This window comes from Silurus aristotelis (genome assembly GCF_946808225.1).
Source record: "Silurus aristotelis genome assembly, chromosome: 11".
NCBI classification, from domain to species: Eukaryota; Metazoa; Chordata; class Actinopteri; order Siluriformes; family Siluridae; genus Silurus; species Silurus aristotelis.
In genome coordinates, this window is record NC_139584.1 from 24,079,801 (window position 1) to 24,098,242 (window position 18,442).

Genomic DNA, 18,442 nt, shown 5'->3' on the forward strand with positions numbered 1-18,442 from the left:
ATAGTTATAACTATAAAGAAATAATTTTAGTGGAATCCAGTTCAGGAATTACATTTAATAAAAATAATAATCTGTGACTCCAATAAATAGTCTGAACAGACGCAGTGATTAAGGCTCTGGGTTACAAAGCAAAAGGTTGTGGGTTCACTGCCAAGATACCACTGTTGGGCCCTTGGAGCAAGGCACTTAACCCTGTCTACCCAGGGGTGGCGCTCTGACCCCAGCATCCTGGCAAGCTGGAACATGTGAACGTTACAATTTCCCATAGGAATCAATGAAGTACTCTAAAAAAAGAAAAGAACTGTGTACATCCGGTTGAATGTTTGTAAAAATAAATCTGTGGTGAGACCGGTCAATGCAATGCATTTTAAAAAACTACGTAATTGCACGCATTTGCTTGTAGACTTGTAATGTAGACCTGAAAATTCAGTTTAAACAACAATGATATCATTATCCTACACATAGTTTCATAATAGCCATGCTGTGTTATTCAGTGCAGTCCATTTTTTTTGATAATTAAAACACTGATACATTGCTATCATGGGGTTGGTACAAAATGTATTGTGAGTGCATCACCTCGAAACGATATATCGTCCAGGTCCTGCCTGTATGCAGTGAATTTCACCAGCAGGCCAATGCCATGTACTCTCGCTGACCCGATTGGATCTTCCTTTGTTTCTCCTCAGCAGGGGAGTATGGATGTTTCATCTCAGCACTCAGTTCCAGCAGGAAAATCACACCGTTCTATGCATTTGTTTGTTCCAACTGATGAGACAGAATACAGTCTGAGCAGTTCTTGCACCAAGGGCCGAACTGAGGAGCTGCTGGGATTTAAAATCACTTCCACAGGGGTGATCACAACAGACTTTCAGAAAACAAAATTTCTTTGGAGATCTGCTGCCAATACGGGCAGCAACAAGATGTGATATTACATTGCAATGCTAAGATCCACTATGATTACTGTACGTGTTCAGCAGAACAAACATGATGTAATAATCCTACACATTTTTTGTTTAATAGTAAACTTTTTTTTTTTTTTTTTGGTATAGAAATTTTTTTAATAACTGAAACATTGATATCGAGGTATTGGTGCGAAAAGTATCGTCGGTGTATCACCTGGAATCGATATACCGTCTCGGTCGTGCCTGTACGCCGTGGGATGCACCAGCGCGCGCTCCAGCTGAACCCATTGGATCTTCCTTCGTTCTATCACAAAGCCTCGTCAACACAAACGCTTCATGCACGCCTAGAAAACCGAAAACACACATTTCCTTTGGTTTATTGGGCGGGATACGACTCACATCGTGGGTAAGACTGAATCTTTTATTCCTTTACATTTTAACGGCACGGAGAGTTTTATCTTTCTTTTTTTTTACGGAGCAGGGCTAGCTTGTGGCTAACTTGAGGAACTTTTTTGCATAAGCGCGCGAGCTCAAACATGTTTGCCCCGCGAACTAGTCCTCAATTCTGAATTATTCAGTATGTTATTCAGGCTGAAAAATTAGTTTTAAAAGTATTACAATTCTTTACTTGGAATCGCTTTTTAAATAGAGGAGGTGTCGGGGGCTTCTAAATGTCCCACCACCTCCTCATCCGAGCGGGACCTTATCAACTACTTGAAAACTCCAGAAATAAACTCGACCGCCGTTATAAAGCCCGGTATCCCGGTGAAGCGGAACAAACCCACTCCGTGTCCATGTACAGTAACGCGGTAAACACCGTTTACTTTTACTTCTATTACAACCAAAAGAAAAAGTTGCAATTCAATTCATATAATTTTTTTATTGTTGGGTTTGTGAGGGGACCGGATGCCACGAGACATTGGGACATTAGTGCACGAGACACGCCCTCGTGACACTTTTTTAATCCATTAGAGTTGGGCGATACCACTTCTTTCCATATCGATACGATACCAGTAGACAAGCCGATCCCAGTACCGATACCAGTATTTGTAAAAGCCAGCATTAATATTAAATAGACTACAAAAGACATCTAAGGACTTAGCTTTTCTTACATTTTTACATGTACATCTTACATCTTAGAAAAAAAACTATCATTTAATCAGCAGTATCATTTAAACAAATTGCATTCCTTCTCCTCTACATGTTTTTCTTGTTTGATCAGACCTGCTTTTAAAAAGAAAAAAATCTTTCAGAATGTACAGATCATGCAGTGATGTATGGCAGAGTGATAGAACATGTTTGTTCGATGAACAGAGGCACAGCAAAATAAATTGTTTCCAGAAATTTTGTCAGCTCTTCTTGCTGTATGCAGTTCTGAAGTGTATTCAAATATGGTAAAAAAAAAAAAAAAAAAAAACAGGAAAATGGAGAACTAGCGAAAGGAAAGAGGATTCGATGCTCAGGATGTTCGGGATTAGAGCCCAATAATATGGCGATTCAATCCTGTGCACTTGGCAGGCATTTACGGTAAAAAGAACAATGTGTCACATTATTTCTGGAAAACAAAGAGCGCAAGTGTGTGTATTAATGTGGTTAAGATGTTGACTTGGAATTGCCTCCTGAACACTGAGCTTGCACATGCCTCATGTCCTGTGATTTCTATTTATGGTTCCTTCTTGGTTCACTGGCCTCCTACTTTGCTTTTCCCCTCAGCAGGGGAGAACGGATCCCTCATCTCAGGCACCCCCCCCCCCTCCCCATACTTGAGCGGTTCAGTTCCAGCAGGTTAAACACATAGCCATTTGCATTGGTGTGTTCCAACTTAATGTTGAGACAGGATACAATAGGAGCAGTTGAAGATCTACCATCATGAGCCAAACTGAGGAGGTGCTGAGATTCAAACCCACATTCTTTAGGGGTGGTCACACTGGACTTCCACCAAACTGACTTTCTTTTGTGACCTGCTGCTAATATGGGCAGCAATTGGATATAACATCACATTGCAATGCTTAGATCCACCATCGGTTATTGTACGTGGTGACCCCGCAAATCAGGCAGCTTCTCTAATAATGTCGTTCATGGTCTTCATGTTATACGAGTTTGCTGGTCAGAGTTGACCAGACTGGAGCTTTGCAGCGCAACAATTGCATGACTTTTTGTTCGAATGGAGGTCAGTGGAATGAGAAATGTGGTGTGATCGCTGGTTTATTTACAATCAGTAGCGCAATGATTTAACCACTGAGTCACCATGTCAACACTGGGTGTGAGGCAAGGTATACACTTTGGATGGGATGTCAGTCTGTTTCAGGGCACCATGTGCACACAAACACACATTGCACCTCCATGCAATCTATTTATTCACTGTGTTTTCAGGAGGTGGAAGAAACCATGTGTGGAAGATGACAGTCTGGCCACTGGTTCCTGCACATTCAAGTGCTTTCCTCAACTATTCTACTTATTAGCTTTGCATCCAGAGTCGGGAGTGGGTGTTTTTTCGAGGAAGGAAAATACTGAACTGTGCATGATCTGAGATGCACCAAGACCAGTGTTAGAAATCTGATGTCCAAGATTTGATATAAAATGGGATTCCACCACTTTACTAACAAAACGGCAAGAGTTGTTAATGAAACAAATAAAAAAAATGCAAAGCCTAATACTCCAAAGTGTCACATGCAGTAGCCGTGAAGCCGTCAAGCTATTTGTTGAATCAATCCTACAAGCAATAAGAGCAGTGTAGCAATAGCCTGCCAAGAAATACATGTACAACAGGGCTCATGAATCACATCGGCAGCTAACGGCTCAATGAAAGCAACCAAGCCTAAACACAAACGTATTCAAGTAATCGGGTCATTAAGACTTTTAGTAGACCTGGCATATAACACCAGAAATAAAAGAAATCGACTCTTTCAGCTCTCTTTGCTGGTTACCATGCTCACAAATGGCCACTTTCACATTTACGGAAGTGAACCGTGTTAACTTATTGATTTTGTAGGTATTTAACTCTGTTTAGTATCTGTGCATTGCCTTAAAACACTGTGCTTCTGTGTACTATCCTCTCATTTCCTCCTTGCTTCAGCTCTGTTAATGAGGTGCCCGCTCAGCAGGCTAAGTACCTCGTATCTTTTACTGGAGCCACGTTTTAGATTGTTCCAGAAATAGTTTCCACGCTCACTGCTTTTGCACGACTCATTCTCATTGTTTTCATCTTTCATATTATAGAAAATTTAAGAAAAGCACTTTTGTGAATTTTTGGGCATCTGAATTATTAAAAAGGATGTTTTTTAAAGGTTTTAGCTATACGACGATCACTTCTTAAAATATCAGTCCTGTTATTGAACTAATTTTATGACCGAATTCATCACTAACGTTTGTGGTCACAAGGTGTTTATTACAGCTGTGGGAAAAAGATAATTTCCCTGGGAATAGTATAATAGGATATTACTACACAGTTTAAAAACTCAGATGTAGTGTAGTGTATAACACAATACACAAATGCACAAACTTCTTAGCTGTATTTCCGTTACATTACATCTGTTCTTGTGCCAGTCTGTGCTTATAGGTCCGATAGGTAGTCTGTGTATTTTTTATTATTTTAATAGTTTTTGTAGTGGTGTCTAAAGTGTATTTCACAAGGGTTCATTTTTGAACTTTTTGGCTTTTAATTAAGCATTTAATCGATTGTGTTTCTCTGGAAAATTTTTATTAAATTGAATGTACTAAATAAAAAAATTAAAATTTACATGGTGTACATGAATCCAGTTTAAAAAATGAACAGAAATTACTCTGAATAAATTTAGTAAGGTTTTATTTAGCTTTTTAACCTATATCTTACCCACAGATATATTTTTCAATTGTTTATACATTGTATTAGCTTATTTACCAGGCACACACTTTTAGCTTTTATTGAAGTACATAGTGTTTCTGGATTTTTAGTGAAACTCAAGCTAAGAATTAAAAGCATTTTATGGATTTGTAAACCAGGAAGCATTTATTTAGATTCTTCACTGTAACTCAAACACTGGGAAAAAAACAGTCAGTTTAATATAAGCCCTTTTGTGTCCTGATTTAACTGCTGTGACTGAGGGTTTTTCCTGATCTTCTGGAGCTTAGGGTGATGGGGTATTTCGCCCTTTTATTCCTAGTTTAATTCTCATTCTTGATTCATATTTCAGTCATTTGAATAATTAGTCATTCACAAAACAGTTCAGTGAGTTCAAATGTCACAGCCGTAATGCTAGAAATGCCTGTGTGCTTGGTTTGTGCCCACAGACGGTTCTGTCTAAAAGCATGCTTAAAGTCTGCTGTCTGACGTGTCATTGGCTGCATTCTGTGGTTTCTTGTAGCACAAAATTACAAAGAGCAACACTCATAAGAACAAGAGAAAAAAAAAAAAGACTGGTGATATTTGTGTAGGAAGAACAGTTCGTCCTGAAAGTAGATCTTTTGTCTTTAGAATTCCAGTGTTACAAGGTTACGAGCTTGAATCCAAAATACACCGAGCATTTCTTTAAACATCAACAAAATTCACTTTGTAATATTCTAATAGACATAGAGCATAGTGAGCAACATGTTCACTTGAATAATAATAATGTTTTGTAATGTTCTTGTACAGGTTTTTTTAAAGACTGTTTTGGATCTTAAGCTTTCAGCATCCTACATTTTCTTTTTAACTCGAACATATGTCATTATCAGCCTCATATTAACTTATATACTGTGTGTCAGAAACATAAGTGTGTAACGTAACAATGTTTTCTGTTGTTTCACTGACTCGGTCACTCTGTGTTGTCTAGCAGGCGGAAGACGAAAAGTAGAAATTATGCAGCATGGCGGAATAGGAAGAGGAACAAAAATAGCAATTAAATGTGGCTTATTTGTTAATCCAAGTAACAATTCAAAATACTGGAACATGCCACAGTATATCTATCATAGTTAAATAAAATAAGAAAACTAAATAAATAAATAAAAAATGTCATTGGTTTCTCTCAGGATTGCATTTGTCAGACTAGATGCCCTGGGTTCGGTAAGCTCTTTTATAATGTACTCACAGATTTACAAAATATTTTATAGTAAACAAATTATATACAATTTAAATTCATACACATGCTAAATGAGTGTTAAACCCTGGATTCCTTTTAAGTGTACTTAATCATTCCAAAACTAAATCTCTTTTGGTATGCTTTAAATATACAAAATATGCATGTACTAATCGTGAGACAGAATTCTGCTTCTCAGAGGTGTATGAGGTCATTTCATATTAATTATGAGCTCTAACATTACATACAGGACCTGAGGTAGTACCTTACAGAGGCAGGAGTTCATAAGTTGGAGCGTAATTGCCTCGAAGCATGCTTACGACCTTAAAGCTTACATGGGTCACAAGACAGGCCTGCAGTCATGTTTAATTTGGCCCTCCTGCACATGGAAAAAATAATATAGCAGCAGCACATATTATACTACTGCTCAACATCTTCACACTATCCAAAAGTCACTGCAAATCCATAGAGAAGCAGTCTGGAGGCACTTACCATAAATCTCTATATCTACAGGCACTTAAGTTTCTTTTGGGCCAGGCTTTACTGTGCTCTGAATCATGGTTAAAATCAACACCTATGTACTGCATGTCATATGTCACAATCACAGCAAAAAAGAAAATTGTGTTGAGTAACCAGAAAATTATTTTGGTTGGATGGCGAGCTATAAAAAAAAAAAAAAGAAATCACAATTATTTTTTTATCTATGTACAGTAAACCCCCGCTTTACTGCAGAATTGCATTTGCCACATTTGTTTGGCTGATTTTCCGGGGCTCTCACGGACAGCACGATAGACCAAAAAACTTATAGGAATTAGTTTTTATAGAGTTTTATGTTGAAATAATGACATTTATTAACAAAAATATAATTATTAATTATAATAAGTCATAATAATAATAAGAGTCAAATGTTAATACAGTGGGGGAGTGGTGGCTCCAGCGGTTAAGGCGCTGGGTTGGCGATCGGAAGGTCTGGGGTTCAAGCCCCGGTATCGCCAAGCTCCCGCTCTTGGGCCCTTGAGCAAGGCCCTTAACCCTCTATGCTCCCGGGGTCCCTTACGAGGGAAATACCAAGGTCCGTGACGTCGGAGTGACGTGGGGCCGCCTTCCCGTGGGCTCACCACCTGCAGGAGGGACCGTAAGGGACCGTGCTGTGAGGATTGGGCAGCAGTCGAAGGCGGGGGCCTGCTTAGACTCGCGACCCGAATTACGGATAAGCGGGAGAAAATGAATGAATGTTAATACAGTACAGAAAGTAAAAAATGTGGTGACGTGTATCTTTAACTCTGCCTCTTTTTCGGCGTCATAGGACACTTCAACCAATAAACAAGCAGAGAAACTACACATAGGCCGCGCTACTGCAGAACTGTATACTGTACAATACATGTATTCACTATAAATGTGATACAGTGTACACAAAATTCATCTCGCTATATTTTTGCAAATGTTTTCTGTTTAAAGTGTGTGGGAGGATAATTTATGGTAAGCCATAAATTATGGCTTGTTATAAAATTACTTTTTATAACAATAAAAAAAAAGAATTTTTTGGGTGGTGTCCGTTTATCGTGGTTTTTCGTTTATAAACGGGGATTACTGTAATTTAATTGGTCAGATGGCAGTAGAAGCAGCGATAACACATTTGTTACTTTTAACATGAAATACAATTTTGACCTGCTATTATAAAAGTAGTATGTTAAAATATCTTGTAACTATTAGGGGAAAATTCTACTTTGTTTTAAATCATGATCTAAGTTTCCTACATTGTTATTGATTGATTGATAAAATATGATGTTTTCATATTTTAATTTGGAATTTTATCTCAAGAAGTCTATATCTACATTTCTTGTTTCATGGTGTTGGTGTAACATCTTATGCCGAGTATATACAAGAAACTGTATAATGTACTTGTTTGATATGCTGAGTGTAATCATGTGATGATAAGGGTCACTCTCCTCAGTAGGGTCACAGAAAGAAGTAGCGCTCATTTTTGTTGATTGTGGATTAATAACCCATGCTTGAAATAGAAATTAGAGCTGGTTTCCTAGAAAACTAGAATAGTCCCACCCTCATGGTTTGTTAAGAAGAATAAGAGGAATGTTGCTGTTATGTCTACAGATCTTGCTCTGGATGTAAGGACCTTACATTATGGTGATGTGCAAATGTGCTTAACAGCATTATCCACAATATTCAATCAGTATAAGTGGGTATTTAAAGCAGGAATTTGTGTGCAGCCTGTTGCATTTAAGCATGTCTGGACCTGAATTATGCCATGCTAAATATACCCACATTAACCAACCAGAAAGAGTTCTCAATGTGGGCACTGCCTCAATTGTGCTTTTATTTTAAGATTTAATTTAAAAGAAGGCATCATTTTGCTGGGTAGTTGTTTTTTTTATTATTATTATTTACTTTTTTTTATTTTTTTTTTTACGAATAAAACCATGGAGATCACAAAACTCTTTGAACATGAAAAGGGAAAAATGTTTTGTAAATGAACATCTATTTAATGTTTAATTAAATGTATGGCATAGATTTATATATTAGAGCATGCTCAATGCTAGAGTGTTTGTAAGTGAGTGTTATGTATGAGTTCCTCTGAGAGAAGGATTTCATACTTTGTGTACATTGGATTGTTGTTTGATCCCTCTGCTTGGGGAGCATGCTGAAAGCTGCTGGCTTATATGTTCTGATTAAACTGTTGTTTTAATGTCGTTATGCCATTATGTATTAGCTAGGAATTCGACTTTTATATAGTTTCTTGTTGGTACTTGAAGCTTATTTTTGTTTGCTAAGTATTTATTGACTGAGGAATATTATAAAGTATGTTCTTACCAAGTAAATCTAAAGCCAACCTCTACTTAATCTCTCTGTACTGCTTCCAGCTCGATTTTAAATGGAGGACAGAACTGAAAAAGAGAACAAGGAGACTTTAGAACATTAGTCACTGAAAGAGCATAATGGTTCATTATATGGTGTTCAGTGTGTCCTTTTGTTTGGTACAAAATCAAGGGACTTTTTAAAAAAAAGTGTGGAAAAGATTTTTTTATGACGACTACATGCTGAAGGCATTGCTTTTTTATTGTCGGCTTGCAAAGAAATATGTGCTGATATTTGTTCATATAAAAGTATGTAATTGTATCGTGTATCAAACACTACAAATGAGTTCACTAATGTAAACCCATCAGTTTGGAAGCTATTTTTCAAATACTCCATGGAATAATTGGAATTCAATACAAGGATTTTTGATGGAAAAAGTCAGCTGATCTTGGGGTGTGACAGTATGCAACTGTGATTTATGTGCTTCATTTCCTTGTTTATGTATCCTTCTGTGGTTTTAAGGAAGCAGCTTGTGGTCCATTGATCATTTACTTTTCTGTCACAGCGCTATAAGACAATGGGGGGCGCCCCTGGGGCCTTATCAAATCCATTTCCCACCAGGAAGCTGCAGATCATGGTGTTGCTGTGCTCTGCTTAAATAGGAGTATAAAAGAATTTAAAGTATTCATCCTTCTGTTTCTGGGCTTTGTACATGTACACAGATTAAGACTTTACGACTCTGACTCGTGTTCATGGTCAGTCAATGTGTGTTCTTTCAACTGTTATGTTTGATACATGCCCCAACCCATACTGTCCCTTTAGGGGAAACAGGAGAGAGGACCATGAGGTCATGTTTTGAAAACATGACTCATGTTAAAGCAATACTCTAGCCAAATATGTGTAATGGAGTGACGTGTCAGGAAATATAAAAATGGTGGGCTTTTGTTTAACGGCCAACCTGGTCGTTCTGCATTGTATTAATGCAGTAAAGCATAGATGCTCTCAGCTACTAAAATAACTATTTCACCAATATTTGGAACACTAACATCTCCTGACAGTATATAACCGACCCACTTACTGGTAGTAGTAGTAGTATTTCAGATTCATGTTCACCTTTAACCCAAGTTGGTTTAGTAACCTGAATTAAAATTGGCTATTGAAGCTGTGGAACACTTTTTGTTGTTTGTGTGAAACTTTCCACCCTTCTGTGATATTAAATGGGGGGCTGAGAGGAATGTGTGTCTCTCCCCCCCCTCCCTCTTTTACTCTTCCCTGTAATTACACACTTATCACCACGCTTTGTAAACACCATAAGACGTCTCCTCAAAGATTGTGAGATTGAATGTTCAGCAAGTTGATAGTCCAGGAAACAAGCTGACACAGTAATGTAGTCGAGCATGACCGACTCTACAGATTTGGAGCATGAAGGGAGGTCATGAACCCAGAACTACTCAAGTATCAAAACATAATTCTTTGTCATTACATCTGAGAAAGTAGAGTTGTTATTATTATTTTGATTCACAGCAAATTTAGGCTGTAGTCATATGAAGCCCATTTAAGATTTTCTGTATATTATTTATAATATATATTATCTATATACTCACACAGTCTTACTCACTGCACAAATTACAAGTTGAAGCCTGGTCACATTAGCAGGATGTAAGAGGGAAGTAGTAGTGGAATGTGCCTAGGGCTCTCCAAAAACACATCTGCCTGGATAACATGCTCCCCCCCTTCCTATACACCTCTGTTTTTCAGACTGTGTGGGTGGGGGGTTCCATGACTGGCTCTTTCCAGCTTTCTTAATTAGAGTTCTGGTCCTGTAAAACACACAAACATACATAAAGAATAACATAATGAAAACCACTTCATAGCGTTAACGTGCATTGCAAAAATCTATATGAAAGGAAATGTATGTTTACAGGGAAAAGGTGAAAAAAAACCTCTGCAAGACCTAATAAATGACTCGTTCAGAGCGATCTGCCCACAGAATACAGATTAAAACACTGTGGGTTATTACATAAGCATATACAGTATTACATAATTTAATATAATATAACATAACAATTTGTAATACGGCAAATGATAAATGTATAGAGGGGTATGCAAATACCCTGTATGAACCTAAGATTAGATAGTGACCACATAAGGTGAATGTCTACAAGATTAATTACAAATAACGTGATGTGTCCTAGTTGAAAGTGGTGGTCATACCTGTGACTACACAAAAGGCACTGCTTTTTAACATCTCACACGGCTTTGTGTCATTTTCTAAGCAGGATAACTATATATTAATGAATTTTTTCTGTGTTTTAGTACATATTCATCTGTGTCTCAAAAAGCGGTTGTAGGAAAAAGGTACATATTGCAGAAAAAAAAACTTAAAGTACACAAACTATCATTTAAAACGATTAAAATTATGGTAATTCAGCAAGCTCTATATCCTGGTCAAGGTCTCAATGGATCTGCAGTGTCTTTTGGGAAGGCAGGCAGGTATACACCCTGGATGGGACGCTAGTCTGTTGTGGATTACAGTTGACCATTATAGTTAGTTTATGGAGTAATTTCAGGACACATTGGAAATCAGGAAGTTTGGGAGTTTCCCAGTGGGACATTCCGTTTTCCTCTCTCTCTCATTTGTACTCACTAGAAAGTAGCACAAACAGTCTCACATACTGTATATGCTCACAAAACCTTTCACACAGGCAGAGTAGAAAGATCCAGCTTTTAATTGGGTCAAGCTTTTAAGTTTTTATTATTCATTTCCCCTGCTTGTAGGTGTGTATTTACTAGTGAGAGATGTGGAAAGGTGATATAGTGTATTTTGTTATAAGCTATATAAATTAAGTTGGATAATATAGCTAAATAAACAAGGCTGAGCATTCTTTGATGTACATTGTTTGTGTTGTCCTGTTGTTGTTTTGTTTCAGAAACTTTTAAGTCCCACAAAGTGAAATGCTGGCGGGGAGGATATGACTTCATGGAGGTGCGAATTTAGTCCTGGTGTGATAAACTGATACTACCCAGTTTAACATTAGCTAGCTAGGCTAAATTTGTAACATTTATTGCCTCTCTCTGAAGTGCATGTATAGCAGACATGCTTTGAGAGCGGAGCGTATCTGATGACGCCTAATTTTGACCCACCATTTATTCAACAAGGCCTTTGTTGACACTGATGTTTAAATGCAGTAGGTAATTTATTCATTTCTTCTTTTCAGGTCTTGAAGTGACTTCTGGAGGGGCACCAGAAAATTCCAAAAGATGACTCAGTCTGTGCACATAAGCCCCAAACTGAGTAAGTATTTTTTCTTTAACCTAATAATGAAAGATGGCAGTAAAAATAGAAAAAATATTTTGAGATGCCTTTCAAAAGTTTTCAAAGTATAAACAAAAGACATTATGTTTTCTGCAGATTTGGGTTCCCCATTTCATTGTGCCACTCAAGATGAAATGGATCCTGGTGCATCCTATTCTGTACAGACTCCATATGGATTCCAGCTGGACCTTGATTTTCTTAAATATGTGGAGGATATCGAAAGTGGTCAAACATTGCGCCGAGCTAACATGAGCCCTCGGAGAGGATCGCGCAGTGAAAGAGTCACTCAGAGGAGTGTAGGGGGTCGCACCAGTGGTTGGACTTCTACGGAATCACTGGCATCAACAACCAGCGAAGATGGTCGTTCCCTTCCCCCACCTGTTCCTCGAAGCTTTGTTACATCAGCCAGCAGGTCACAGCCACTTTCACCGTCTATGGTGATCAGTCCCACATTACCATCTTGTTCGAAAATGCCACCTCCTCCACCTCCACGTAACCCCAGGGTAGAGAGAACGTTATTAGAGACAAGCCGTCGACTACAACAGGAGCAGAGTCTATACCCACATGGATTAGGCTCACCTCTTTCAGATGTTCCAAAGGAGTGTGCCAAAGATTGTGGAACAAATAGCTGTTTTTCATTGTCTTCCCAGATGGCTACAGATGGCCACCAATTACAGATTTTACCAGCAGTGCAGAATCCCTCTACTGGTGGCTGGACCAGATTTAGTCCTCACAATTCTGGACTGAGCACCCCAGCCTCATGCTCTGGAATGCAGTCATTGAACTCAGGGCAGCTTCAGACAGTGCGGGAACAGATGGCCTTAGCCCTTAGACAGCTCCGGGAGATGGAAGAAAAAGTAAAGAGAGTACCAGCACTTGAAAGAGAAGTGTCCCTGCTACGTGATGAAAAGGATAGGCTGCTTGTGGCCCTTCAAAAGAAAACAGAACAACTTGGTGCTCTGGTCAATGCAAAAACCTCTGCTCTTGTAGAACCTGCACACATTTCAGCATCTTTAGATTCCAGCAGTGCAGGTATAAAGAAAAATTCCAGTGAAAATGGAAAAGAGTTGCCTGTTCTGGAGAAAAGATCCATAGCTGTAGGTGGTGATGTTTCACTTAAACTTGTGGTGGTTCAGGATGCAAAAGATGCAGCTGTAGAAGCTTCTGTTGATGTTTGTCACAAAGGAACGGAAACTGAGCCAATGGCCGTCCGTGATGAAGGAGTTCAGGCTGAAGTCCCAACAAATGAAGTGGCAGTCTGGGTAATGGAATCGTTACTTGGGCTGTCAAGCGAGACTGAACAAGAAATAGACAGTCTGCAGGAGACCATTAAGTGTCAGCAAGAGTCAGTTCATCTCCTTGAGAAAAGACTAAACCAGGCCAATCAGGACCTTGAGGAATTAAGGGCTTTGGAGATGGTGAGAATGTCAAAGGTCATGTTAGAAAGAGAGACACTTGTCAAACCTGAAACAGCTGATGTGCTTGTGGAAACTGAGCGTTGTTCCAAAACCTCTGTAGGAGTCGGGGTTTCCGGTGCAGACTTTCCAGCAATGAAAATTGATCAAAGTATTCAAACAGACTTTGTGGAACCAGCAAATAAAATGATGGCTATAAACCAGGTCAACACGGGTATTCAGTGGGAAGATCTTTTTAGCACCGACAAAAAAGACGATCAGGAACAGTCTGTCTCTGCCGATGGTGAGTATGAACAAAGCATCTTTTGTCAAACAAATGATCATCCGAGGTCTGGTTGTAGTAAAAAGGTAATTGAACTGTCTCCATTGAAAGCTACAGGTCCCCTGAAATCCATCATGAAAAGAAAGGATGGGAGTGGCTCTAGTGCTGCCTGCAGCAGTGGCAAGAAAAGCTTAAAATTTGTAGGGATTCTTAATGGAGGGTGAGTGAGTTATTATGTTCTGATAGTTTGCTACTTGACAGTATTAAAATAAAGATGTTCACAGTACTGAAAAATGTATTTTGTTTAGCTATGAGTCAACATCTAGTGAAGAGGAAGATGAGGAGGATGAAGAAAGCTCTTCTGATGGAAGTGCAGCTGGCAGGTGCTCAGACAGCAGTGAGGAAGAAGTTGCAGCTCTAGAGGATACTTCTGATGAAGAAAGGAATATCAATTTGGATGACAGTGATAGTGATGAAAACGTACCAGCTGAATCGGATGGAGTCAAGGAACAGGCTGAATTACTAAAGGAAAAGTAGGTTACTATAGATAATTATTTTGCTTTGCATATTAATGTGGCATACCAATTAGTAGGAAAAATCATCGAACAATCTAATTTTGGATCATTTGTCGGTTATCTTGTTCTTTATATTATCCCATATTTTGCTCACACTTACAGTAGTCACAATTTATCTTTGTTATATAATGCACAATAAATGAATATATTAAAACAAACACAAAAAAAACAGTTAGAGGGAAATCCCATAATTTAATTACAGTGGTCAAAATTGACATTATTCAAAGAAAATAAGTGGAAACTCAAACCAATTTTGACCCATTTATGTTTGAGTGAAAATTATGAGCCACACTCAAAAATATAAGACACAGTTGTAACTGACTCTAAAAGTATTTATAACTAGTGGAAATATTTATGTCTGCACCTTTTTAAATTTCATCAATGGAATAAAGTGGACCGATCTAAAAATATTGCCATTGGATCGCTGTGCTGTTTTTGTCACTAAAGTGCGATCGAAATGTAAGCAATCTGTTCAGGCCTGTGCAGCTTGATAAGCACCCACATGTGCTGCTCTGTAATCCATATAAGACTAAGTAAACCTTGATTTTTTTTTTTTACCTTGTTATCTTCATTGTAAACATGCCAGACACTTTTCTTGCAGGTTTGAACTGAGTTCAAAAATGCGTGAGGCTTGCCTCATTTTAAAGAACCACCTTAATGATGGTGCCAAAACAACAAAGAGTAAAGAACAGGTAGGACTGCTATAAATCCAGACTACATACAGTTACAGTGAAATTCCTTTTTTTCTATTCCAAAGTAAAGAATGAAAGATATCATGTAACCTCATGCAGCTCTCCAGCACCCATACTGTGCAACTGGAATGGTTCAGAGTGTCCAGTGCTAAGACAGCACACCCGCCTCGAGTTTCCAACTACCTGATGGCTTTCTCTGAGCTGTCCCCTGCCCTGCTGCGGCACGTGGTCAACATGACCGACGGCAACGGCAACACAGCTTTGCATTACAGTGTCTCTCATTCTAACTTCACCATAGTCAGACTCCTGCTTGATACAGGTTATTATGTTTGCAAGTTATGAACATGGACTTTTCAGGTATGTTTGTGGTCTAGTGGATGTTTTTTTTTTTTAATGTCATGCATGTTGTTTAGGTGTGTGCAATGTGGATAAGCAGAACAAGGCAGGATATACCGCTGTGATGCTGGCAGCATTATCAGCAGTGAAAGAAGAGGAAGAATTGTTGGTAGTCAAGAAGTTATTCAGTCTGGGCAATGTCAATGCCAAGGCAAGCCAGGTGAGTCTCATGTCTTGTCTGAATCGGAACTGGTGCTCGAAACCTGTTATCACTATCTGAATAAGTTCATTGTAAAGCGACACATTGCTTGTTATTGTCAGTGTGGGCTACATTACCTTTATTTGAGTAAAGTATATGTTTTTGTGCTGCATCTTTTTTGCTTGACTTCGTCTAGGCCGGTCAGACGGCGCTCATGCTGGCAGTGAGCCATGGAAGGCAGGAGATGGTGCGAGCTCTACTTGAGTGTGGTGCCAGTGTGAACATACAGGATGACGAGGGCTCCACAGCCCTCATGTGTGCCAGCGAGCACGGGCGTGCCGAGATCGTCTCTCTTCTGCTTGAACAGCCTGGCTGCGACATTTCCATTGTAGATAATGTAAGTACGCCAGACGACATAAGACATATCTGCTTTGCAAAAACCCAAGGTTTTTTTTGTTTATCTAAATAGGCTTCGTATAAGATTGACCAAATTAGTAGAATATATCAGTTAAATACAAACTTTCTTGATTTTAGGATGGCAGCAATGCCCTTTCTATTGCTCTGGAGGCATCCCACAATGACATTGCAGTGTTACTTTATGCCCACATGAACTACTCGAAAGCTCAGTCTGATGTAAGTACCTCATCACCAAATATACGTGACGCACGCAATCAAATCTTATGTCTCAAAAGTGCATTAGGTGCTTCAAATTGTATGTTGACAGGCCTCAATATGCACCACAGAACAGAAACACACCTACCAGTGTTGGCCATTTATACATAGTCAATTTTCTGTTGACTGAACATCTGCAAACCATCATGTTATTGCTTCTCTTTTGACCATCATAATGATTGTGGTATATTATCCTGTTCTGTAAAGTGGCAATAAACTTTGCTTTAATTAGTTCAATTATGATCTAAATGACCTAATCTTGCTGATCTTTTGGATCTTTAATGTTTAGGATAAATTTCTAACCAATAATAAGTTTGCAAATGAAGACCTGAGGCCCTGAGCTAGACACGACAATGCAAAGATGACCATGTGGACTGAACACTGCATGAAAGTGTTAGGTTCTTAGATTTTTGGGTTCTGTTCCATGCCATTAAATTATATTTTTTGACAATGTTTTAGGTGTCCCCCAGGGCAAACCATCCATCTAGCCCTAGAAAGACATGGCCCTCTGAGTGATGAGCCACCGGCTCTAAAACGGGCAAGAAGTAAATATGAGCAGTTTTAACTTCCTTTAATGAAAAACTAACATTGTTCACATTACAGGTTTATATTTAATAGTTATTTTTTTCCAGATATTTTACTTGGTGTTATGCCATTTAATGCATTACATTACAGTCATTATTTTATGTATTATTGGGATTGTAAGACATCTGTGGATTTTAGTCTTGTGCAAAGAGGACAATCAAGACCCCTGTAGCTGACACTGACTTGAGTAGCAATGAATATCGTTGAATGATTTCGGGTTCAACATGTTTTCACTGTGGATTGACGCACAGGCCAAAGTGAGCTTTGATTTGTTCAGACAGTAGCTTTAAATCTGGGTGTGGGGATCACTCGTGTTCATTTGGGTGATTCACACTGTTCTGTTTATAGTTTCTTATAATGAAACCTATCAAGCAATGCAGCACTGATTCGCTAGAATATCTGTAGACTTACTTGATCTGGTGCAACATTTCCTTCTGGTGAGAACAATGTTTCCTGGACCACATCAAACTCACAAATGCGTATGATCATAATTGAACTGTATCCATTATATAAAAAAAAATTAAGTGCCTTCAAAATGAGAATGCAAATTTCTAATACGGTGTATATTTCTAAAGTAACATGCACATTTATATATTTGTATTATCATATTTACTTTATGGGCAGGTTTTAAAAAAAAAAAAAAAAAAAAGAGGCAATTTAAAAATCCCTGTTTTAATCTGGTATGATTTTTTTTTTGTTCTTTTCGTACAGATTAGTGGTGATCGATTGCATGTTTTTAATGCATCTGTAACTGTGAAGAGAAAAAAAAAGCAATTGTGAAGAAAAACAGGCCACAAATAGCAGACATTCGTACAGTATTTAAGATGCCTTGGTGAATGTGGCCTTGTGTATACAACTGGTTTTAACGTTGCTGTATAGGTTTATTACAGAGCACACCAACACCAGATAATTTAGCAAAATTATAAATCAGCTCAAACATGTATATTTGAGCATTGCAGATAGGACCACAGATGGTCAAATCATAAAATGTTATGATTTCTTCTTGGGGATTCTATATTCTAAGTTAGTTTGATGCAGTTTGTTGCACCCTGAGCGGAGATAATCGCCAGCCCACTTGGTGTGTTTGTGCCACCTAGAGGTGAAAATGCACATGAATCCTCATAGATGTGGAGTGGAAAAGTTGTAATCTTTTGCTTACAACTAAACTAAAAAAACAGCATGATATAAACGAGCTACTCATACTTTATGTTAAAGATCAAACCAAAGATAAATTATCATCGCATTCTGGGGTATTTTCTGTGCAAGGAACAGAGGAAGACAGCAAATAAAATGTCCATGGACAGTGTCACTGTTTTTTTTTCTGCTTATAGTATAGTATCAAGTAAAGTACAACTGTACCAGAAGAACAGTGTTAAAGTTCATATGCTTATGTACTGCTTTGTATTTTTTTTTTTTTATATTAAATATTTGCTTGTTTTATGTTCCTGGCCTAACCCCTCCCTTATACTGTAATATATTATTGCAATTTTTATGTTTCATTACGTGCCTTGGGATACGTAGACACCTTAAAACATGAAAATAAAGTTTATTATAAAAATGTGGCTGCCTGTTTTCTCAGTATACCAGCAACCTTAGAGATTTTATATTTTCTGGTTTTTTTTCCCCCCGAAACATTTGCCA

General features: G+C 38.3%; 1 protein-coding gene across 3 annotated transcripts; it reads left to right on the forward strand.

Moving 5' to 3' along the window:
• The first annotated feature begins 1,177 nt into the window (after positions 1–1,177).
• Positions 1,178–18,359, forward strand: kank3 (KN motif and ankyrin repeat domains 3). 3 transcript variants are annotated; one of them, XM_083554658.1, is made up of 11 exons: positions 1,178–1,308; positions 11,968–12,044; positions 12,162–13,763; positions 13,854–13,962; positions 14,051–14,275; positions 14,919–15,009; positions 15,109–15,328; positions 15,423–15,565; positions 15,741–15,941; positions 16,079–16,177; positions 16,676–18,359. In XM_083554658.1, exons 2-11 carry the CDS (start codon positions 12,011–12,013, stop codon positions 16,730–16,732), a joined length of 2,781 nt encoding a protein of 926 aa, XP_083410784.1. In that variant the 5' UTR covers positions 1,178–1,308; positions 11,968–12,010; the 3' UTR covers positions 16,733–18,359. The 3 variants fall into 3 exon arrangements, with proteins under 3 accessions (XP_083410784.1, XP_083410786.1, XP_083410785.1); XM_083554660.1 differs by having other exon boundaries at positions 13,860–13,962; XM_083554659.1 differs by lacking the exon at positions 1,178–1,308 and adding an exon at positions 11,654–11,735.
• The last annotated feature ends 83 nt before the right edge of the window (positions 18,360–18,442 follow it).